This window comes from Halichoerus grypus, chromosome 7 (genome assembly GCF_964656455.1).
Source record: "Halichoerus grypus chromosome 7, mHalGry1.hap1.1, whole genome shotgun sequence".
Classification (NCBI taxonomy): domain Eukaryota; kingdom Metazoa; phylum Chordata; class Mammalia; order Carnivora; family Phocidae; genus Halichoerus; species Halichoerus grypus.
In genome coordinates, this window is record NC_135718.1 from 76964345 (window position 1) to 76989871 (window position 25527).

General features: G+C 44.4%; 1 protein-coding gene across 6 annotated transcripts in view; it reads right to left on the bottom strand.

Annotated features, from left to right (window-relative positions):
- The window catches only part of STAMBPL1 (STAM binding protein like 1), a 49023-nt gene that overhangs the window by 2209 nt on the left and 21287 nt on the right, over positions 1–25527 (bottom strand). For 4 of the 6 annotated variants that reach the window (XM_036079346.2, XM_036079348.2, XM_036079345.2 and 1 more), the window contains exons 2-10: positions 21183–21265; positions 16695–16912; positions 13294–13369; positions 11336–11431; positions 8919–9276; positions 7702–7826; positions 5538–5675; positions 1278–1390; positions 186–285 (exon numbers count right to left, since the gene is read on the bottom strand). In XM_036079346.2, coding sequence (XP_035935239.1) covers positions 186–285; positions 1278–1390; positions 5538–5675; positions 7702–7826; positions 8919–9276; positions 11336–11431; positions 13294–13369; positions 16695–16912; positions 21183–21212 — 1254 coding nt within the window. In that variant the 5' untranslated portion in view covers positions 21213–21265. Of the gene's footprint in view, positions 1–185; positions 286–1277; positions 1391–1555; positions 1750–5537; positions 5676–7701; positions 7827–8918; positions 9277–11335; positions 11432–13293; positions 13370–16694; positions 16913–20633; positions 20730–21182; positions 21266–25527 lie in introns of those variants that run through there. The other 2 variants (XM_078077782.1, XR_004913134.2) reach the window with 2 other exon arrangements.

A 25527-nucleotide genomic window follows, 5' to 3' on the forward strand; every position in this document is an offset into this window, starting at 1 on the left:
CAAAGAAATCACAAGTAACTACAAAGCTTGATTAATTTTCAGGATAAGAAAGCCCCAAACTAAGCACTTCAGTGTTTTATCCCATATTATACTGTTACTGTTTCTCTCCTTCAAGGAGAAAAGAAAAAAGGAAGAGGTGAAAAATAAGTATCTGTAAAAAAAAATAGCCAGCGCAGTCTACTCACACTGAACAGCCTGGGGTCCTTGGTGTGTGGATGAAAACCCTTCTTCTTACAAGAGGAAACCTCGAGCATGCCAGCGTTGGTGAGCCTGAAAATGCCAGTGCTGTTTCAGGGTGGAAACAAAAGGAACAGAAATTAAAGATCATTTGGCTTTCCAGGGCGAGCAGGTGGGGGGCGGGGAGAGAGGGAATCTTAAGCAGACTCCACGCTCAGCGAGTAGCTTGACGCAGGGCTCGATCTCATGACCCTGAGCTGAAATCAAGAGTCTGACGCTTAACCGACTGAGCCGCCCAGGCGCCCTCCACAGCGATCTTTTAAACCAATTTTGCAACCACTGGCCCAGAGCAGAGAAACTCCCGAGGGGCCAAGGCGAACTCCACGCACCTGCTGGGCTGCAATGGGGAAGAGGGGCAGCTGAACTGTCCTGTGAGACCGGAATGGAAAATGGAGGCCCCGTGGGAGGAAATCACAGGTGGAAAATATTTCTACTTTCTCTAATAACACAGACACTGTTTAAAGAAACAGCAAATATTTGTTGAGTGCTAACTGTGGGACCAGGCACTATGCTAAGCCCTTCCTACACATCAGCTTCTTCACATCAATCCCGACGGGTGGTGTCAGAGATAAAGAGACTGAGGCTCATAGTGGTCAGGTATCCTGCTAGTCACACACCATTTGAGGCTGGAGGCAGGATTCCACTCGAAGTTTGTCTGACTCCTCTGCTCATAATCACTCTCTCACAGTCATTGTCTCCCAAACCTAGAAAGGCTTTGGAGGTCATTAAGCTAAGGCTAGAAATTTTCTTACAACAGGAGAATCACGATCTCAAAAGGCAAACTGAAATAACATCCAGTTTATCCACTTGGAGATCACACTCACTAAGTAAAGAGAACCAGTAATTCTGCTATGAAAGGACCTTAAAAACCAAAAGACTGCTGAGCTATCGGTAAAAGGGAGCTGGCTGGCACCAATCTCTGCTTCCCAAGGGCACCGGGTGCCTGTCTATCCAAGAGCCACCACCTGCCACGTGGACGCACTTGAACCCAGCAGCCCCAGACAACGCCTCACTTGGACCCCGTCCACAGGTACACTTACTCTTTATGCTTTGGTGAACAAACAATGGCAATAGCCTCTGGCAGCATGAGCTGATAGGAACAGTGAGTGTGAAGATCAACACTGGACAAGAATGCAGTTTGGGTCGGGTGTGTCTATAAACAGAAAAGAGGACAATCTTATTGGAGGAGTTGTCTTAGCCGAGGCCACAGCCCATTCGAAGAGAAATCTCTCGTAATTGGCTTTTTCTTTTTTACCATCATTAATCAAATCAGGATTTTAAAAAATATGTCGCTGACATAATCCTTCCCCTCATGCACCTTGGGAATAACCACGACTTTGAGAAGAGGCTCTTGGAAGTGTTCATGCACTTTCTGCTTATTAGAACAGACAGAACTCTTCTCATCACAACGCAGCTAGGGGATGCTTCTATTAGCATCTCAATTTCACACACAGGATTCCGAGGTTCCTTTAAGTAACTTGCCCGTGGTCACACAGCTGGTCAGGAACACAGCTGTGATTGGAAACACAGAGATACTTTATACAAAACCATGGACACAAAAGGAATGCTTTCAATGAATTTACCACATATTGCTGTGTGTCCTTTTGTGGATCATCATTCCCTACAAATGGGAGAACAGAATTCTCCGAGTTGTTGGAGGCGTTTGGGACTCATCTTCCACAGTAAGTAAATACCCATATGATGAGAAGGAATGGGAGATTATAAATCGAAAGATGTATCTTCCAGGTTTTTGGCTATATACAAGCTTGTGTATACGAGAGACAGATCAGAGGTACACACTTGAATATGAAAAATACCTGCACCCGGCATGATTTTAAAATTCACAGTCAACCCCAGTTACCCTTGAAAAAGGAATGTGACCACTTTAAGCATGAAACCAAGGTCCCTGGCATGCACTGTCTGGGTCCTGGGCCCATCGCTCACTGGCTGTATGATACTAAGATTAACCCCCTCATGCCCATTTCATCAGCTATAAAGTAAGGACAGTAATCATTTTCTTCATGGGGTTGCTACATTAAAATTAAATGAGACAATCCATGTAAAATTCTTAGAACAGTGCCTAGCACAGAAAGGAATCAAAATCATTCCCTGTGTTATTGCTGTTGTTATTTTAATATCATCTTTTTTTTTTTTGAGGGGAGCAGGGGGAGAAGGAAGAGAGAATCTCAAGCAGACTCCCTGCTGAGCATAGAGCCCCATGTGGGGCTCGATCTCATGACTCTGAGATCGTGACCTAAGCCGAAACCAAGAGTTGGAGGCTTAACCGACTGAACCACCCAGGCGCCCCAATATCGTCATTATTAACTAAAGGGCACAGCTTCATGTCTTTACACGTAACTATGGTCTGCTAAAGAAATGCAGGATATTACAACTCATTTCCACTTTATTTAACAGATTTAACAGAATGAAAGTAAAAGTCGTTGATACCTATTTACAGAAGTTACGTATTCTGTGAGGAAAAAGTAACTCTTGGTCTTGGTCTACAAAGATGGAGGTCAACTGAGGACTGGAAATTATCCTACCTTTTATTTTATTTTTTTATTTTTTTTAAATGTTTTATTTATTTATTCATGAGAGTCAGAGAGAGAGAGAGAGAGAGGCAGAGGCAGAGGGAGAAGCAGGCTCCCCGCCTAGCAGGGAGCCCGATGCGGGACTCGATCCCGGGACCCTGGGATCATGACCTGAGCCGAAGGCAGACACTTAACCGTCTGAGCCACCCAGGCGCCCTTATCCTACCTTTTAAAACCGAAAGCTTTAGTGAGGATATGAGTAGGAGGGTCTGACTGCCTGTTCATCTGATCCAATGCAAAACTTCTGTTACTACATAGAACTGTCTATGCCTGGTGAGAAAGTATGAATTGCTCAATGGGACTCCAGCGCTGTGGAGGCAGCAGGCAGACTGTCAAAGAGACAAATCACTCTGCCTGTCCATTTATTTGCAGACTGAAAGCACATTTCTGCCAGGAAGAATCACTGCTACTCAGATAATAATAGCTCTTCCATGGGAGAATGGCGCTCCCACCTCACGCCCTCGATGGAAATAAAAATGACCATGACCATGGCCAGGACCATGACGATGATGATGGCTGCAGATGCCATTCGCTCAGGCACTGAGCGAATCACCTCCCATGCATTACCTCATTCAACTCTTACAACAACATGAGAAAAGTGCTATTACCATGCCCATTTTACAGATGAGAAGACTGAGGTAAGCACAAGAGTAAATAATGCCAACGTTCGGGGAGCCAGTTAAGCTAAGTCCATATGCGAATCTAGCCCTATTTGATTCTGATTCAGCCCTTCTTTCCTAGGACTAGCTTACATCTGAAAAAAAAAGCTAGCTCTGGAATGTGTTGCTACTATTATTCAATAAAAAAAAAAATCACAAAATGTCATTTGCAACCATTAAAATTTAGAAATACAATGTTTTAGGGTTTGCATTGAACCACAATGATTTGCCATGGTGAAATAAACAAAAAGCAAAATCCTGGAATTCTAAAATTTTGCCAAATTCATCATCTAAATGACTTAACTTCACTATTGCATATATTATATACACAGGTCATAAAGGGAAAACCTGTTTTTAATTTGGGAAATGTTTTATAAGATAAACTAACACTGACTCTTCAGTGTAAGTATAATATAATGGACTGTCATTCTTACTCAGTTTGTGTTCTAATTTCTTTGCTGCAATTTATTTTGCTTTAAAATACATCCCTGTTACAGAAAATCACATTAAACTAAAGAGTGCCTTTAAAATTCAGCAATTTCTAAGCACCCACTAAGGCACATTACTTACTGTTAAGTAAAAAAAATAGACATATGGAAAGTTTTGCCAACTCTTCGTCATCAATCATTTCTTGCGTTTGAGAGGTGGTTTATATTTTTCAAAGGGCTTTCACACTTGATGTCTTGTTTATGGCTCACACAAATCCAGTGAGGGAGAGAGGGCACTCATTAGCCCCAGCTGCTCAGTGCGGCACCTGGAAGCAAGGAAGTGACGAAGAACACATAGGAACCTAGGTGGAGGGGGCGCCTGGGTGGCTCATTTGGTTAAGTGTCTGCCCTCGGCTCAGGTCATGATCTCAGGGTCCTGGGATGGAGCCCTATGTCGGGCTCCCTGCTCAGCGGGGAGTCTGCTTCTCCCTCTCCCTCTGCCCCTCTTCCTGCTCATGCTCTCGCTCTCTCACAAATAAATAAATAAAATCTTAAAAAAAAGGAACTTAGGTAGAGCTGGGACTAAAGTCTCTTCTACCTCTGAAATTATGTAACACCAAGTGCTTGCCGATTTTGTGGGTGGGTGGGGATGGGGCCATCCAAGCGTGTGTTCTGCCCCTCTCTCTGCAAGGGCTTTTGAATTCTTCCTCATTCTCTCTGAAAATCTTGGCCATCATCCCATGATAGTGGGATGATTTGTCTCTACCCCAGGTCCACATGTACAAGACTGAATGGAAAAATGTCCTCCAGAGAGATTAAACCATGGACAGGAAAAGTAGAGCATCATCACCAAAACCAATGGCTACCATTTTTTGAGTTCCTAGAAAAATGTGTCACGAAATTCACTGGCATTATCTCATTTACTGCAGACCACTGCAGGAAGTCAATTATTATGACATCTGTTCTATGGGTGATAAAGCTGATGCCCAGATTGTTTACATAATTTACCAACATTCCTGTAAGGAATTTTTAGCAGAACTGAGATTTAAACTCATGTCTTTTCATTCATGCCAAGCCTTTTCTCGCTCCTATGATGGCCCAATAGATGTTGGAACCCAATATTTTTGGCCCCACCATAGCTGTTTGTACAGTGATAAATTCCTCCTTGGCCTGGAGGGGAGATACGGAAGAATGTATGGTTCCTGTTTAATATATAAAAACATCTGTTTCAAAGAAACATTTTCAGAAATTTTCTTAAAATAATCTACTTTTGACCCATGGCAAAGAGAAAGAGAACATTAATAATGGTCTCATCGAATTAGTTAAAAATCTGACTAGGTCTCCATTAGACTATATAAAATCATCAAAGCAAGTCACCCAATTTCCAAATGTTTCTCTCTTTTAACGTTGGATGGTAAGAAAAAAAGCATAATATAACCCTGTCCAAATCCAGCTCTGACAGATTTAGACTTGACCTAACATTGAAGAGAATGCTTTAATATGATGACATTTATTCCACCTGAAAAAAATCAAGAAGAAACGATTTAAAGGAAGCTAAATTTCCTCAAGAAGGAAAACAGTACCCCACGGAAAATACACTGAAAGCCAAAGGTCACACGTACGTGGATCCATCCCAGTGTGAGGAGGCCATGTTGGTCCTGAACGCCAAATAATTCTTCCACATTCTCCACGTCACAGTAGTCCGGCCCCGCAGACTGCTTTGGCACAATTACATGGGTGATAGTAAATTCATTATGTGTCTAAAAAACAATCAGCAAAAAGAATAACAAGCATCTGGGAGAAAAAAAAAAACAAAAAACAAAAGACCACAGCCTGAGCTGGAAGTACAATGTTTTGCTGTAAGACTAGAGAGTGCCCCACCACCCACATCCTCAAAATCAAAGCCTCACACTTAAAAATGGATAATCTGCCAAAAATCTGAGAGGTAGCTCTCTGGACCTCAAAACCTCTTTTCACAATAGAAAATGTATAACAAATAGGAGTTCGCATCCCGGGCTGGTCCATGATCGTTCAGTTAATAAATAATGTCTTGATATACTACATTTGCAGAGGAAAAAAATCCGAACAAAATAGCAGCAGGCTTATTTGGAGGGGGAGATACTAGTTAAACGATTTTGTGGCTTTACTGAGGGACATTTCTAAGGTTTGTGGAGGTTGATGGTCTCGTTTTTATTTTATTAATGATACTTCATTTCACGTCCAGACCTAATTTTCCTCCTGCCACCGGGGGAACTCACTGAGATTTTCCATAAGTAAGGTGATGTTTTGGGTTTGCATTTAGAAAACGAAAAAGGAAAAACACGTTACTCCCTTCAGGTCAAGGGAAGAGTTGAAGGAAGGGGGCTGAGAAGAGGTGATAGGATGCTCAGGGAGGAGATGCTGGTACTGGGAGGGGCTGTCCGCCCTCCACAAACACCCCCTTCTCTCTGGTCTAAGGGCTTTCCTGCCCCACTGAGAATTAGTCATCTGGCTGGTTCTTCAGAGGCATCATGTGAGAAAAGACTATGGCTGTTGGAGGCTACAGAATGCCAAAACCAAGCGCAGTGCCTGGCACATCTAGGTACTCAGTACATGTCTGTCCGATGAAGGAACGAATGAAGGAATGAGTGAAGAATGAATGAATGACTCCATCAATCAATCAAACTAGGTACCACATATGGTCTTGAGGAAGCATCCAGAGCACATTGCCCCTGAAGGACGAACAAGGTGGCTGAGGGGAGCACAGGGTGGGTCACACTCCTGTGTTGGTCATCTGTGCTTCCTCTCTCCTGGAGGACACATGAAGATGCAGAATGGGAATACGGTAGGGACAATGTGTGCTGAATACAACGTATTCGATTAAGCAACAGTTCCCAAGCTAAATGTTTAGGGTGGAAAATGCGCCTGGACCCAAGTGACACCATTAAGGGCACCTTCCACGAGACATTATTTAACCTTCTCGCAACTAGCAAATTAAATGCATCTTCTCTCTGTGGTCCTCCTTCTATTTTGACATTGTCTTTCATCACATATTTCTGATAAAATCTTCCATAAGTAAATAAGACCTGTGCCGTAAGATTTCAGCTTGTTGAAACTGCTGTCTGCAACTAAAAAAAAAAAACAAAACCCAAACAACAGAACCCTAGTTTTATTCCACATGGATCTGTAAAAGGGTGGCGAGATGACACTTGCCTCAGATCAGAACAGGGAGTTAATTAGATAAATATATGGGAAACTAACAATTGCAATAGAAATCTGATTTAGAAAACTAGATGGCTTTGGAAATCTGGAGACCTATAATCCATCATTTTTCCTTTTTTTTTTAATTTTATTTATTTATTTGACAGAGAGAGAGAGAGAGCAGGTGGGGAGGGGCAGAGGGAGAGAGAGACTCTCAAGAAGACTCCGAACTCAGCACGGAGCTGGACTCGGGGCTCGATCTCACGACCCTGAGATCATAACCTGAGCTGAAACCAAGAGTCAGATGCTCAACCGACTCAGCCCCCCGGGTGGCCCTAATCCATCATTTTTTTAAACAAAGGTTTACATGCGGTTTGATTCATTCTTTACAACAAGTTTTTACGGTATCCCTAAAATTTTACAACCCATTTCCTGAAAGGACCATTCCACGAATAATGACAGTGGTTTTGTGTTCATTAATCTAGGTAAAGATAACCTCATAATTTTTGCAACTGTTAGGATGCGTTTATTCTGTTCTGCTTATGACGATAAAGTCACGATGACTGAACGTATCGTGGGCAGAAAGATATGAAACAAAGGGCATACCAGTTTTCCACAGAGTATTCCACAGGTTTCTATTCCTCTGAGTGTGTTAGATTCTGCCAGCAGCAGAAATCTCTGGCAAAGGTCTCTTGATAAAACTACACACCGCAGTCCTTCGACCACTAAATCTAAGAAACAGGAAAGGCAGAACAAGCTAAAGAAACAAATCTTACATCCCATCCATCAGAGCTGTTTTTGGCAAGCAACTGCAGGGCCATCGAAACATAAAAGATGAAATTTTCAGGCGCTCCACTTTCTGTATTTTATTTTTAAACTCTTTAACAGTAAGCATCAACGAGAAGGAAGGTAAAATTCCGCTTTGCCTATAAATTGTCTCATGAACAAGGGGGGGAGGCACCAGCACTTTTAACACCTTTGCACCTTAGATCAACTGTTTACACGTATGTGTGAGGTTTTTTTTTTTTTTTTTTTTTGTGGCACAAAGCAAATACACTGCTAAGTGCCAAGGTTGCAGAGCATGTATCTCACAGACCATAAGACATAGGAGAGATGCTCTTCACTGTGTCTTCCACATGTTACTTTATGTCTTTATGGAAGTTGGTGATGGTTAAATAAGAGCACCGTTTTCAGGAATAATTTGCGATGGGGTAATTTATAAAGCGGTTGCCTACCACAACTCTTTTAAAATAAATGGAAACAAGACACCATCCGACAGGGTCTGCGTTTGGATTTGGGAACTTGTCGTCGGGGATGGAGCCGCCCCCGAGCAGCCCTAACTGTGGGCAGAAGCATATAATCCACCTGGAGGTTGACTACCTGTGTGCGCAAGACCCTCCTGGGGCAGGTAAAGGCGAAACATTGACGTTTTAAGCCGAGGTCTGCGCCAACCATTTTCTCGGCATCTTCTTTCCAGGGTTTAAGTGTCCACCTTTAAGATTCAGGTGTTTCTTGGTGAAAATACAGGAAAGAAAAAAAAATGCTCGGAATTCTCTTTTCAAATCTCTGGCCCCATGACCACATAGGGCCCCGTTTATGAGAGAGTTGCTGCTCTACGGGGGGGTGGGGGGGGAGCAAATTGTGCTGCCTGAACGTTAGGTTACGGCTGCGGGAAAGCCGGATGGCACTGAAATTCACACCACACCCTGCCGCCGCGCTACCACAGCGGATAATGGGAAGAGGAGCCCCGTCCCAGCCGTCGCGGAAAGGAGGCTCGGTCAGAAGCGAGGCCGGGCCTGGCAGGGAGGCCGCCCATCACTTACTGTGCACGGCGCTCAGAGCGGCCGCGGGCTTTAAAGCCCGGTTTACGGGAGGTGAGTGCCTGGCGTCAGGGGCCGCCTCGCTCTTAGGAGGCTGGTCTGCGAACACATTCAGCAGGGCACTGTTCCGCTGCGCGGACAAGCAGGACAAAGCGCTCCCGTCAATCTGCTCCGCCAGCGCCGGGGTTTCCTGGCTTCGCATCTGACCCCGGGCTAATTCCTGCTTCTTGAGCTGGTCTTCGAAAAATAGGAACTGCTCAGACTCCAGCTGCTGCTGGCGCATCCGAGCCACCCGCTTCCTTTCGGCCTCGATCAGGCTCTGATGCTCCAGTTGTTTGAGAATTTCCGCCTTGTATTTGTTCTGGAAAAGGCGCCAGCCAACTGGGATTAGACACTTAACTTTCCCGCTTGCCAAGGACAGAGAGACACAGACGCTGCGGTGCGCGCGCAGGGACACGCAGGTGACAGCGAGGGAAATAAGAAACCATCACGGCAAGAGCCCCTTAGTCTGATCAAGGCGGCAGCTCCACGTCCACTCATTATGTTACCGGGGGCAGGCCGTGACAGTCACGTGCCCTCCATTCCCCTGCGCGTTAGAATAATAATAGAAAATCAAGGTCCCGGTTGGTGGTGTGGTCTGCCTCACCGATAACCAGAGCGAAATATCTCGGGAACGGTTCTATCACCCTAGACCTCACTGGCCAATACAGTAGCTGCCAGCCCTGTGGGCTACTTAAGTTTAAATTAATTCAAGTCTAATGACGTTAGACATTGAGTTCCGCAGTCCTGCCAGCCACCTTTTAAGTATCACGTGGCTGGCGGCTTCCGCACGGAACATTTCTACCATGGGAGGAAGTTCTGTTGGCCGGTGTTGCCCTAGAACCTCTTGCCTTGGACTCTAGAACTCAGACTGCTGGAACTTTACAGAGAAGAGGGAACCCCTAGGAAACAGTTCTCAAAATGGGGTCCAATCATCTCCATCAGGACGAGCCAGGAATTTTGTTAAAATGAGGATTCCCAGGCTCCCCAGTCTTAGGAAAAAAAAATCCAGGCATTATTAGGTCAGAGAATATAATTCTTTAATAAGCTCCTCAAATGGTTTTGATTAAAAGTCACTTTGGGAAGGGCAGGGTGGGGGACACAGCTTACGGCAGCAGTTTGGGGGTGCGCACGAATCCCCCAGGGTCTCGTCAAAAGGGCTGATTCCGACTCAGCAGGAGTGGGGGTGGCCTGAGAGTCTGCATTTCGAACAAGCTCCCGATGATGCCCGTGCTGCCTATAGCAAGGGCTTACTGATGGGCACGTCCATCTCTCTTAGACATAAAGGCTGCCACTCTATCTCCACACAGATTTCTCTGTGACATATACTTCGGGACACTGTTGCCCACTGGGACCTAACTGGTGTCATCAAAGGCAGACCGGGCTGTCCCTCCCTGGGAGACCCTGAGGGGACGACCACACGCACACTGCTGATGGGAAGGAAGACTGGCCTGGGCCTTTCTCTCCTTTGCCGTTGCTTTGTCTGAACCTCCAAGAGCATTCTCATCTATCATAGTTCAAGTCAAATCCAAATCATCCATAGCCGCACTTGAGGCAACGTTTGGATTTCAACATTCCCTCTGTCCCTTGGTCAAAACGCCGCACTCAACCCTGACTTCCAGCTACGCCCACAGGAAGCCCGGAGGTTCCCAGGGCCACATTCAGAGTTCATGAGCCTGAACTCAAGCGAGAGCCAGCACAGGTGACAATTACAAAGCACATAAACACACAGTCCAACAAAAAAAGCAAAGCGATTTTTATAACATTGCTGAAGACATTAAGAGTTTGAGTTTTGAACTCGAGGTCCTAGAGATCAATTTTTTCTCTTAATGCCATTCAATCTCTTAGACATCATTATCATTGTCACTCTTTATGTAATAATGATGCAGAAGCCACCATCCATTGGTGATACGATTACATTTCACTCATATGGTTAGCTATTATTCCCTCTCAATGTAATATTGACTGTAAGACTGAAGAATCGAATTCACATTTCCAAGGCCTGCATAATAAGGTAAGTCAGAAACTAGGTACTATTCTCCCTATCTCCCACTGCCTCTGTTCATCACCAAAGAGCAGTCATCTGCCTCAAGGATACAGTGGCCAAGAGTTGGTCAAAAAGCTCCATTTAAATTCACCGTAGGAAGTTTATTTTCTAATGCATCACATGATTAGATGTTGCAGGGTAATAAAAATACCACATCTTTGGTGCAAGTGCTTAACCCGTATATCAACATGAATTTTTTATTGGTTTTACATCATGGCGTCTTTAATTTTTAATTTAAATGCACAAGCCATTCGAAAAACTCACATGAACATGAAATTAAAAAAAATGTTTGCACAGAAAACAGTCATGAAACAAATGTACTAATTGAACTTACTTTGCTTTGCAAATATTCTTGGTATTCTATGTTATATTTCTTTAAAAGGTCCTTTTTCAATTCATCTGTCCTTGGGAATGCAATCTCCTTCAGTTTCTTTTAAAAATATATATATACATATTGATTAGTGGGATTCTCAGTATAGTCTTTCAGATCATCAGCTGAGAAAGAAAAACAACTTGTATGTGTATTAGAAATCAAGACACAAGTAACCAAAGATGATGGTGGACATATAAACCTCTCCTTGCTATGGCTCCAAAACACAAATTTTCAGTAGGGAAGGGAAAGCATTATCCCTCTCGTAAGACCTCAATTGACTCGGTTAGATAAGCATTCCGTCTAGGTAGGTACCCCGTTTTTAAGCAGTGGGTTTGTAACTGCACATTCCACTGTAGGCAAATGCTATGGCATCATAGTTCGAAGCGACGCTGGAGAACATGGTAGGTAGGGATTGCTAGGCTTGACTGCAAAAAAGAGGCTGAGGCACTTTGTATACAAATACAGATTCCTAGGCCTCCTCCCAGTTCCCCTGAATCAATATGTTTAGAGAAGGGGTTGGGGGATCTGGATCTCAAACAATTTTCCTGTGATTCTTCTTAGTGGACAGAAAATCTGGGAAATCTGATTAAGTCCAAGTACCACCCTCCTTTTCAGAGATGAGGGAACAAAGGTCTATAGAGATTAGAGGTACTACTAGCTAGTGGCCCCATTATGACTAGAATCCAAATCTGACTCTGGCCAGGCTCTTCCACTAAAATTTCTTTTCTCTTAATCTTCTGCCATCCATCCATCCATCCATTCATCTATCCATCCATCTATATACATCCTCCCATCTATCCATCCATCCATCCATCCATCCTCCCATCCTCCCACCCATCCATTTATTCAACAAGCATAAACAAAGAAAATGTATATGCTTTCGGAGAATGGCTTCCTATGAGAAGAAATAAGAATAAAACTAAATCAGAGTAAAAGAGTCAGCTTGGCAGAACATACAGAACAGCCTGAGTTTGAATGAATAAGAGAATTCGGTGGAAAGGCTACACAAGGCATGGCAGTGAGTACCCCTTCAGATAAGTGTGTATAGAAATTTTTAAAAATGTACATGACCATTTGACACAATCTGGGTTCTTACAGGCAGCCTCAGGCCAGACATAGTGGTAAGAGAGCCTGTCGTCCATTATATGGTCAAGCATCTTCGGAGAGTTACTTAAAATTTCATGGCTCTGTATATACCGTGTTATCTTCCTCCATATATAAGATCAACCCAAACTACTTAACACAGATACGTGGGAAACATTTTTAAAATGTTATTTAAAAGGATATATATATATATATTCTCAGCTAAAAATACTTGAAGCTCTATCGGCTGCCAAGGTTGACGGTGAATACAGAACTTTTCAGCAACCATCTTCCTTTTCCTTGAGACTATTTCAAGCCACCCCTTACCCTTAAACACTTGATTACGCCGTAGGCTAGCACCCCACACCACCTTCATAATATCCTGCTTTTCTGGGTACTACAAGAAAAGAACTAGAACTTTGGGGCCACCTTAATAATCAACACTGATTTTCAAACACTTCTGAGGTTCAGGACTGTACGGAAGAATCAAAACCCGCCAAAATGACTGTCAAACAAATCCGGGGAATTGAACCACCTTTCTTGAAATCCCTGCGAAGAACAGTGAATAATTCCTTCTTCTCGCCACAAAGAGATTGAGCACATTCTCAATCTTTTTATTTTCTCCCCCCTTCCAATTTCAATTTGACATCCCACACTGGCTCTGGAGCAATGATTAAAGGTCCAAGAAGAAATCGAAACATCTTGGCTAATGGAATGAATTTTCTGTGCTCAAACTCTCCAGAGGATGAGATGAAGGAAGGGAGGAGGAGGAGGAGATCAATAATGGAGACAGGTGGAGCATTTGACCCCCGGGGGGAGAATCGACCTCACAATACCTTCATAATATCCTGCTTTTCTGGGACTGCACATTGCTGGTAATCTCGATGGCTGGGAAGCTTTTCTACAAACAAGCTAGGAAAAGAGAAAGCACATCCTTAGCATTATATGACAGGAAAAGCTCAGCGATGGTTTCTTTTTTTCTTAAAGATTTTATTTATTTATTTTGAGACAGACAGAGAGAGAGAGAGAGAGAGAAGGCATGCATGAGCAGGGGGAGGGGCAGAGGGAGAAGGAGAGGGAGAGAAGTAGACTCTGCTGAGCGCAGAGCCCAGTACGGGGCTCGATCTCACGACCCTGAGATCACGACCTGAGCTGAAACCAAGACACTAAACCGACTGAGCCACCCAGGCACCCCTGTCAGTGAAGGTTTCTAATACGAGAACGAAACTCCTTTTCAAAAAGGACGTGCTTAATACATTATTATTTAACCTATATTCCTTCCATCAGCCTTTCCACCAAAGGCTGGCATGAGTATGATTTTGGCATTACAGGGAAGTAAGCTCTGCGGACTGAGCGCTGAGGCTAAGAGGGTCAGGATGCTCCCTAAGAGACCATGTCAATTTGGTCCTTCTCAGGTCCTGGGTGCTTGATCCACCAGAGCACTATCTCACTCACGTATGCTGCTGGCAACACAGAGGATCATGTAAAAATGTTAAGAGTTTAGGAAGATCGGAGTGGTGGGGGTGGGAAGGATGGGGTGGTTGGGTGATAGACACTGGGGAGGGTATGTGCTATGGTGAGCGCTGTGAATTGTGCAAGACTGTTGAATCACAGATCTGTACCTCTGAAACAAATAATACAATATATGTTAAAAAAAAAAGAAGAAGATAGCAGGAGGGGAAGAATGAAGGGGGGAAATCGGAGGGTGAGACGAACCATGAGAGACGATGGACTCTGAAAAACAAACTGAGGGTTCTAGAGGGGAGGGGGTGGGAGGATGGGTTAGCCTGGTGATGGGTATTAAAGAGGGCACGTTCTGCATGGAGCACTGGGTGTTATATTCAAACAATGAATCATGGAACACTACCTCAAAAACTAATGATGTAATGTATGGTGATTAACATAACAATAAAAAATTTTTAAAAAAAGAGTTTAGGAAGATCAATGTAATCTCTTCCTACCGTTGAAAAAGACTGAGAGGACCACTGATGAATCAGGAGTGCCATGGTGTCTATGTGTCTATATCAAAAATTCTTTTTTTTTTAAAGATTTTATTTATTTATGTGTGTGTGAGAGAGAGGGAGAGGGAGAACGGGGTGGAGCCGAGGAGCCCAACGCGGGACTCGATCCCAGGACCCTGGGATCGTTATCTGACCAAAGGCAGACGCTTCACTAACAGAGCCACCCAGGCGCCCTGATATCAGAAACTCTTAACTGAAAATTCACAACTAAGAGAAATGACAGTCAGAATCCCTAGTGGATGAGGGGGTGCTAATTAGGAGTTCATTATTTTTCATCACCTTTTTGAGGAACAAGGGACAGCAGAGGTAAAGGGAAATCCTTAGACCAAACCAGATGCATCACTTCCACGTAAAATGAAGATTTTGCTTTCACAAGGGCAGGGAATTCTGGGTTTCTTTTTTTCTTATTGAAGTATCCCTAGTCAGTAGAATAGTGTCCAACTAATGATGTGTGCTCAGTAAATATTTGTTGAATAAACGAAAAGTCCTTCCTTGATAGACCATGATGGGCTATAAATACTATTTAAGATCAACTAATACGTGATACCTTATAATTATTGGTGTCCTCTCGCTTACAGATCACGCGTGCTCTCATCATGTGGCCTACAGGGGACACTGGGTTGGTAAAATAACTCATTTCTTGAATGAGGAAATTATGGTTTAAAGAGGCTACAGAAATTGTTAGTTGCCTAAAGTAGCTATTCTTTATAAATAGAATAAAGTCACAAATGTTTGGAGTTGAAGAGAGCTTAGAGAAGTCTTCCATTTGGAGATAAGAGAGACTTCTGCCCCTACGTCTTCCATTTGTAATGAGGACCTGAGGCCCACGGGGGATACGTGCATTACAGATTGTCACGTGGTTCATGACAGAAGGGAACTCCAACATTCCGGGGACTCGGTAATGTGGACATTGGAGTGGTCTTTCGCTTAACCACACTTACGACCCTACAGGAATGTGGGCAAAAAACACCAGCAGAAGGCAACACAGAAATATTAGCAACTGGTGACCTAGAGTTCAGAAATTAAAGTTTTTGGAGAATGTGTGCTATCAATTCTGCCCAACAGCTTCCGATTTCGTATTTATTGTTAGCTCTCTAGAAACCAGTGGTTTCCCCATGTAGGCTGAGTGTTGCCAACTGTCCACTTCTCAGATGTTCTCAGGTTAAGTCCCCAAGTGAACAAGGGAGTCAATCATCATGTGACTCTTAATTAAGCTAAAAGTACGGGTTTCAGGTAGCTGCTTTCACTCAACACTTTGGAAGCTGTTTTATACCTAGCACTATTACACAGCTAAATAAATTGACTCTTTTTTGTTAGATTCTATTTATTTGAGAGAGAGAGTGCGAACGAGCGGGGGCAGGGGGCAGAGGCAGAAGCAGACTCCCCACTGAGCAGGGAGCCTGATGTGGGGCTCGATCCCAGGACCCTGGGATCATGACCTGAACTGAAGTCAGTTGCTTAGCTGACAGAGCCACCCAGGCGCCCCAATAAATTGCCTTTTTAAAAAATATTAACTAGGGGCACCTGGGTGGCTCCATTGGTTAAGTGGCCGAGTCTTGATTTCGGCTCAGGTCATGATCTCAGGATCCTGGGATCAAGCCCCATGTCAGGCTCCAAGCTCAGTGGGGAGTCTGCTTGAGATTCTCTCTCCCTGCCCCCTCCCACTCTCTCTCTTTCTCAAATCAATAAATCAGTCTTTAAAAAAATACTAACTACAATGTGAAACTGCTACTTTCTATCCCTGAATCAGATCCTTCCTATAACTGCCAACTTACCACCCCGTCCCAACCCATCAAGTCAAATTTTAAAACCGTTAATGGTCTGTTCCAGGCGCTGGTCTGTTCCAGGCGCTGTGGATGGAGCTGCAATATGGTTCCTGCTCTCACAAAGCTGACATTCCTGTGGGGGGAGGACAGCATGAAACAGGACATTCTCTTGGTGAAGAGTGCCAAAGACAGGCACATGCACGTCACTACACAGGGCTATTGAGAGACTTGTTCATGTCCCTGAGGCTTGCTCCATGCGTGAGCCTCAGAGCTGGTGTGGGGATGCCTTTGAATACATTACTTGGTAACCTAAAAACGTGGGACAGTTAATGCTTTTGGGGATTGTGAAATTGGTCTGAATATGAAAATATTCCTGAAGTCCAAACCGTTTCACTAAAACAGCATGTAAATATTTTCCCATTTCGAAGACCTCCCAAACAAAAGACTTACGTTATAAATTTGTTATAAAGGACAAAGGCATTTTCCAAATTTCCTTCTTCCAAATACACCGACGCCATTCTCTCCATCTCTACTCCAGATCTAAAGTAGCGGCGTGGGGTGATATCTTCAGTGATGGTGATATTACACCCGAGCTTGCTGAGGGCACGGACTCGCTCCTCTGGGCTGAGGGAGACATCCGTATGGTCAGGCAGAGCAGCTAACTTTTTCTGCAAAGCAAAAATGGAACCTCTGAGTAGAAATAAGAAATGAACAGGACTGAAATTACAGGTGTATTTTCTGCACTAAATACCCGACACCAGTCCCTAAGGAAAGCATTTCTTAAGAGTTAATGATACCATAAAAGTGCAATCTTTGTGCAGAAACACATGGGCCAGACACCAAGAAGACATGTATCTCTAGGATAGACACACCTTTGTGTTGGGGGCAAATCTCCTTTAGGGTTCAGGGTACAATTATGTGGCAGTTCCTGGGTATGCAAATGCTTTAGGTCATTTTAGGTAAAGTATCATTGACCCTTATGTCCTCATGGATACTTCCATTCCGGCTCACGTGAAGCAGACCAGCAGGTGGACTCTTGTCTGGGGAGGGCTCACGTCATGCTCCTCTGAGGGGTCTCCAAGAGGTGGTCTGCATTCAAAAGTTACTCTAAGGATTCAATTCTCTTCCACTATAAATATATCCAGTTTAATAAGAAGCTTTTAGGACCTGTTTTTTCACCAAGTGAACGAAACCTCACCAGTAAGTCCTTTTCAAGGATACCCCCTATTTCTTTTTAAAATAAAAAGACTCTTAGACCTGCACATAATAATTATAGTACATTAACAGGCATGGTTAATTAGTCCCTGACTGAGAAAATAATGAAAATCATTACTAAGAAAAAGTCAGTGATATTAAGACATACATTTGTACTTTATTCATAAAAATAGCATCTGTACACATTTGGGAAAACACAGAACGTATGCATTCAGGATAATTATTCAATGATTCAATGAAAAGCTCAGTGCTTCGGAAAGGCAAAAAAGTCAACAAATCTTTTTTCTGTTGAAGGCCGGATAGCAAACATTTTGGGCTTTGCAGGCCCTAGAGTCCCCACCACAACTACTTAGCCCTGCCAATGCGCAAGCAGCCACAAGCATAAGCAAATGATCCTGGCTCTGTTTTCAAAACAAGCAGGTGACTTTGGCGCTTAGACCATGGTTTGCTGACCCCAGCTTTAGACCACTGCTTCTCCAAGTGCGGTCCATGGTCCAGCAGTATCAGCTTCAACTGGGAGTTTCTTAAAAGTACAAATTCCCGGGCGCCTGGGTGGCTCAGTTGGTTAAGCATCTGCCTCTGGCTCAGGTCACGGTCCCAGAGTCCTGGGATTGAGCCCCTCATCGGGCTCCCTGCTCAGCGGGGAGCCTGCTTTTCCCTCTGCCATTCCCCCTGCTTGTGTTCCCTCTCTCGCTGTGTCTCTCTCTGTCAAATAAATAAATAAAATCTTTAAAAAAAATGTTAAAAAAAAAAAGTACAAATTCTCAACAGGCATCCCCTGGCATCTACAGATTGGAGGCAGGCTTGAAGAACCCATGTTTCAGCTGGTGTTCCCAGAGGCACTGATGCATGCTGCAGTTTGAGAAACGCTGCTTTAGACACCTCTAGCCACCTTTGATCAACAGGAATGGAATTAGCCCAGAGCAAATTTAGCTCCCCGAGTCGGCCTCTGTCAGTCAAGGGCAGCGCATTTGATTAAAAGGTCTGTAGAAAGTTAAAAAAGAAATCCACAGGTGGAATGGTTTTAGTCTGGCCATGAATGACAGATCCAAGCTGTCAGGGCAGGCTGCAATGAATCTTCCAATGCCCTGGGGTCCACTGTGGTGGCAATTTTGTAACAGATAGAACCCTAGAGACCTGGAATGATTCTTCCTTTTTTTTTTTTTTTTAAGATTTTATTTATTTATTTGAGAGAGTGGGCATGAGCAGGAGGGAACAGCAGAGGGAGAGGGAGAAGCAGGCTTCCCGCGGAGCAGGGAGCCCGATGCGGGGCTCGATCCCAGGACCCTGAGATCACGACCTGAGCTGAAGGCAGACGCTTAGCCCACTGAGCCACCCAGGCGCCCTGATTCTTGTTTCCAAAGGTGAAATTTATAACCAACCAGAGAGGCATAAACCTGTTCTCCTCCCCATTTCCTTCTCCCAAGACGAGGCTCTCAGGGCCTGGGCTTCCTGGTGCTGAAGTCTCCAGCGATCCTTCCTGCGATTGGGTGGCCAGTTCAATTTAGAGCGGAAGGGATAAGGAGACTTACTAGTCTCCCAGAATCTGTCTCCAGGGCCAAGTGATAAAGAATAAAGCGTACACTGGATTTTTGACCTTGGCATCTTCAGTCAATTACCATTGGTCCAGAATTCTGAGAACAGAGAGGTGTGACTGAACATAACCCCCAGCCCTGCCTCAGTGACCTCACCTTACATGAAGGCACATTTCCTTCTAGCCAAACCCTGTCTTGCTGCTCCTCTCATTTTCAAAAAGACTTTCTAATTTCTGAGAAGCCGCCGGAGGCTTCCCCTCCTCAGAAGCAGGAATCGAAGCTTGTGACGTCTGAGCCTCAGGCCTGAGAGTGTGCCTTGTCTGAGCCGCAGCCCGCCCTTCCCTCACCCAGAGCGCCCAGCAGCCCTCAAGGAAAATGCTGCTATTCGACCACAGGTGAAGGCGTCAATGACATCAGAAAATGATCGGGAAAAAAAACTATGGAAATTTGCACATTTTTCCAAAGAGGGTTTCCAGGCTCCTGAACGTGCAAAAGTAATTTGCCCACTTTTTATTACTCTACAGTCTGCACTGAATTACAATTATTTGTGTGCAGTGTCCATCCATCCCTGTTTCCTAGGATGTAGCATGTTCCTTGCAGCACAGACGATAATCAAAACATGTACCAAATAAAAGAGGAAGAGAGAAACAGGTGCAACGTGATTGTAACTGGATTATCTTTTTACCAGGAAGTAAAAGTAAGATTTGTTTTTGCTCTCCTGAATGGTCCTATCCTTCCCAAATTAGCAAAAGTGATTTCAGAAGTAAACGGGGAAAGAGCCTCATGTCTTCATCGATCTATAAATGTTGGGTTTGTGATACCTTACAAAATACAAAATCTCCAGATGAAAAAGCCTTAGTGTTCATTTTACAGTGACATGTCCACTAACATTTTAATCATTGCTACCTAATGTTCTAGAAAACACCTAAGACGTGCCAAAAGGATGATCCCTTCCTCTGCAGGTGGGAAAGGGGGCTGCCTTTACTCCCCCACAGTGCCCCGACAGCATGGGGTCGGAAAGTGAAGAAGTTCCTACAGTTCTCCGCTCCTCCTCCTGTCAAAGCAACTGAGCATCTGTGAAGGACATTCCTGGCAAGGAGGACGGGGGTCACAACCTATTTCAGAGCAAGAACCAGGCCCTCCATTTCTTTGTGTTTTTTTTAAGATTTATATATTTATTTATTTGACAGAGAGAGAGAGAGAGAGAGAGAGAGCACAAGCAAGGGGAGCGGCAGAGGGAGAAGCAGGCTTCCCGCTGAGCAGGGAGCCCGATGCGGGGCTCGATCCCAGGACCCTGGGATCACGACCTGAGCCGAAGGTAGAAGCTCAACTGACTGAGCCACCCAGGCGCCCCCTCCATTTCCTTATGATCTGGGGCTAAAGCTTTGCGAGTGCAGGTATTCTGCTGCACTCAGTATACCGCTGGTCGTCAGGAGAAGGCTAACGGTATTCAGTATACCGCTGGTCGTCAGGAGAAGGCTAACAGTCGTGAGAGCTTCCTTTGATCAAGACCCCACGATCGGCTGGGAACATTAAAAATATTGTCCCCAACTGTCATAATGTGCAAAGTACAAAAATGGGGCCATGGAGGTTATATAATGTGCCTACATTCTCACCCAGAGAATGATCTGGGACTCACAATATGTCCCTGTGATCCCAGGGCTCCTGTTATTTCGTCTCGGGCATGTTGTTCCTTCTAAGATGTAGCTCGAGAAGGCACGGACCGTGTTGGGTTCTAAAGGGCAAAGTGAGAAGAACGAGAATTTCAAGTGTGCAGACCTTTACGCCGGATCCCAAAGTAACATCTGTGTGTCGTATATAGAACGTCTCCCTCGGTCATTACCACACAAGGGAAGCTTCCAGTTTTTATCCGTGAAGAGGCTGAAGCACAAAGAGGTTGAAGTCCCTGCTTACAAAGTCAATTCTGAAGTTCCCCTCCCCCACACTCCTGGAATCTAACCAGAGAGATTAAAATTTCACGCTTTTGTGGACAAAAAGAATTATTTTTAGCTCTAGCAAAGATGGCTTTATTAGTCACTTCCTCAAAGGAGAGGACCCCACAGATGGATGAGGAGCGACAAGTGCTCAACTTCGTGAAGTAACGGTGACTCATTTCACATGTGTTATGTTTTTGTTCTTCTTTCCGGGTTTTCAGGCCATATGTAGGGTACCGGTTGGTGCTACCTACCAGAGAATTCACAGTAAATGGCTGATCCATGTTGTCCTTTCCACAGAACGAAGGTGTTCACTGTTTCTTCTCAATCACTTCATCTGTTTCAAAGACAAAAAGCAGAGCTACGGTTATTTATCTAATTTTTTTTTTTTTTTTTTTTTGAGAATGCGAGTCTCAAATCTCAAACCCCAGGGTTATTTCTGGCTCAGAATATAAACACATCGAAATGACTTATATAACCTGAGTTTTTACAGAGACTTTGGAAATCTCTTCCTGAAAATACACAACGGCAGGTGGTTAAAAGCAGGCCTTAAGAGCAGACCTTTTAAAGCAGGGGTGTGACGAGAATACACTATTGCTTAGCACCCAGTGTGTCTTCTGGGGGTTTTCTTACTCAGAACTCCATGCGAGGTTATAAAGTGGGTTTACTTTGTTCAAAGGGAGAAAGATCCTAACGGTGAAGAGCCTGGATACTGGGGCCATGGACTCCCACACCTGGAGTCCGTCTGGGCCTAGGTTGAGATTTACTAGCTGTGGAAGGCAGAATTATAAGACAGCTCTCTGACTCCTTCCCTCGGTATCCAGGGGTTTGTGTAACCTCCCCCTCCCCCCCCCACTTTGAGTGTGGAGGAGACCTGTAACTGACTTCTAAACAACAGAACACAGCAAAGGTGATGGAATACTACTCCCATGTTTACGTTATGTCACACAGCAGGGATGAAGAGATGTTGTAGACAGATTAAGCTGTCTAACCAGCTGGATTGAAGCAATCCAAAGAAAGATGATCCTGGGTGGGCCTGGTCTAATCAGGGGAGGCCTTTCAAAGACCGAGACAGTCTCCTGCTGGCCTTGAAGACTCAGCTGCCATAAATACCACAGCCACAGGAAATGAATTCTGCCAGTAATCATGTGAGATTGGAAGAGCACCCCGAGCCTCAGATGAGACCCTTACCCTGGTCAGCACCTCCATTGCTGCCTTGTGAGATCCTGAGCAAGGGACAGTGGGGGAAATAATATGATCTATGTCATATTTTTGTGGTAAGGATGAAATCAGTGAGCATATGAAGTGCTTGGAATAGTTCCTAGCACAGTCAAGATTATAGACGTGTCAGCTATTATTAGAATCTTTATTTTGCAGTTGTAGAAACTGAGGCTCAGGGTTACGTGAATGTGCTCAAGTTCAAATAGTCACTCCATGAATATTAATTACTCTCCTCTCTTATGCTACTTCAGGTCAGGCTCTGCATTCACCACTTCCCACTTCTTCTAAATTCATTTTGGCCTTTTACTCCACTAAATCATTTATGTGATGCTGGGCACATCTTCTCTTTAGTTCCTCATTTATGACAAGAGGAGCTTAACCTACATTCATTCATTCAGATCACAGCATTCTGTGATTCTAGAAATCTCACATGTAGATCATTCAACCCTTCCTGCTTTTTCTCTGGCCTGAATCCATGCCTGAGAAACCCTCCAAGGAAAGTCACGTGGCATGTGCTCATCTTTCCCCTTCATCCTCTCTAGTGATGCCTGGAATAAACAGGGAGATCTAAGCTTGCAGGCTGCAGAAATGGCTGGGAAAGAAATGACCTGGGGAGTGCCACAGTCACAGTGTAGCTTAAAACCCTAATTAATTCTGGTGTTCTGGTGTCACAGAGTGTAGGCAACCTCATTTGGGGAATTACCAGCCCTCAGTAAGAAGAAATAAACCAGGGAAAGAAAGGAAAGAAAAGAAAAGAAAAGAAGGAAGGAAGGGAGAGAGGAAGGGAAGGAAGGAGTGAAGGAAGGAAGGAAGAGAAAGAAAGAAAGACATTAAAACAGTTAAAGAGACAGAACAAAAAGGCTTATGGGGAATTTGGGGCTGGGTGGGGGGAAGGGAGGGAAGGGGACAACGAAACACTAGTTAGTCATTGACTAGGGTCTTGTGAAAGCCTAGAGTTATTTTTGGGGAGTTACTCAGATCCTTAAATGGAGACAAATAATTTTTAAAATTAAAAACATTATAACAGCGGTTCTTAAATTTTACTGTATCTAAAAGTTACGCAAGCCTGAGGCTTATTTAAAATGCAGATTCCTAGAATCTGAATCCATCAGTTGTCAGCCCACCAATCGGCACTGATGGTTAGGATGTGGCCCAGGTAAATCTGATACACGAGGTTTCCAAACAATACTTGCAGAGATGCTGTCTTTGGGAACGCATCAAGCAGGGTTCTTAGTTGCAAGTGAAGGCACTGACTCTTGAATTCACAGGATAGTAGAAAGATCACAGATTTCCAGGAGGGCCAGGGAAATGGCGCTTGGAGGCTACATATCCAGAAACACCCCCCCAAATCACTCAGCAGCACTGGTCTGATGGGGAGGGGGGCCCCCCAGCTTCCAGCACCACCACCAGCGGCCATGTCTTGCTTGATGTCACCAGTTTCTAGTTCAAAGTATGGGACGGGGGTGTGTGGCTGGCAGAGCCTAGGTCACATGCCGGCAGCCTGGCACCGGAAAAATGCAAACCCCCAGCACTTGACACTTCCACAGGAGGCGGTGGGATGTGCCCAGTGAGAAAAGGTACCGGGTGGCCGGCCTGGGTGGCCAAAAACAATGATAAGCATGCACAAGACTCAAACAAACTTCTCTGTAATGAGCTTCTGAATGTACAAAATGTGTAATTCAATATATCTTGAACACCAGATTTTATTAATTTGCCATAGATGCAAACCCATCACTATTAACGCCCACACATAAATTTATTTATAATTCAGAAATAGAAACCAACTCCCCTCAAATCTAAGATGAAAGACGTTTATAGATCAGTCGGTCAACTTATTTCTTTGGACCATTAACTACTCAATGGCAGTGGTCCTGTCTTAATTTGTTTTTTAACCTCTAATCTTAGCATGTATCAGTTTCAACACCAACTATCACCTAAGTCAACATAACCAGTTATGTTCTCTTGACCAGTAGCTATCCAAGTGTGGTACAGGATCCCCAAGACCCCTTTAAGTGGTGTGCAAGGTCAATATTATTTTCATAATATCACTCAAACGTTATTTGCTCCTTTACTATCAATATGTCACAATTCTGCAGTGGAGACTTCTAGAGGGTCCAAGTTAACTGAATGCTTATTTGCATATTCCTGTCAATGCCCGTTTCAATTTTCAATATGGTAAATATAAATCCATATAGCCCACATAAGCAAAGTTTTTTAGTATCCTTAGTACTTTTTAAGAGTGCAAAGGGGTCCCAAGACCAAGACATTTGAAAAACACTGCTCTAGACCAACTACGCAAACAAACAAAACAAAACAAAATCTCGCCATGTGACTTCAATCTAAACACAAATAGTGTGGTCCAGAAGAATCTAAAAGAGAAAAAAATACATGTTGAGTATCACCTTCCGTTGGCGCTACTGGAGTCCTGCTAAAATAATTTAAAAAGCTGAGGGCAGGTGCTCCTGGGTGGCTCAGTCGGTTAACTGTCTGACTGTTGATTTCGGCTCAGCTGGTGATCTCAGGGTTGTGAGATCGAGCCCCGCGTCAGGCTCCAGGCTCAGCGGGGAGTCTGCTGGAGATTCTCTCTCCCTCTCCCTCTGCCCCCCACTTCTCTCTAAAAATAAATAAATAAATAAATAAATAAATAAATAAATCTTTAAAAACAAAACCAAACCAAAAAAACTGAGGGCACTGTAAGAGGTGCCCGACCTCAACAGAACCTGAGACCCAGAAGAGCAAATGCCATATACTGCTTGATATCTGTGATATCCACTCTCTTTTTCTAGTAGAAAAATATAATTTTTTTGATGATATATAACCCAGGTAAAAACCTACATTCTCCAGCCTGTCCTGGCCTTAGACGTGGCCGTGTCCCCAAGCCCTGCCAGTGGGGTGTGAACAGAAGTACTGGGATCAAAGTCTGGATCGTGCCCTCTAGAGAAAGGGACCCGGTCTCACCCCGCCCCGGCCCTTCCTGGCGGCTGGAATGTGGCGGAGCAGGCGCAGGGAGCCGGTCAGGAGCACGAGGTAGAGCAAAGCAAGAAGAGAAAGGAAGCACTCCAGTTTGCTTACGCTCAGACCGTGACAGACACAAACGTCTATCTTGTGCAATACTGTGTCTTGTTTAGGCAGCTGGGCCTGCGTCCCGACAAATGCAATGGTTTAACCTAGAAAGGATGAGGCAGCGTGGCCCAAGGGAGACCGTGGCCGGTACCGATAATCCTCCATCATGCCCCCCACGCCCCAGCACTCGGCTGTGCTGCGTCCACGTCTTTGCTCCGGGGACAGACAGTAGCAGAAACATCCTCCTCCCTCCTCGTGACCTCACAACTCACCCAAATCCTGCCCAACCTGGGAGATCCCACACGCCCAGCCAGA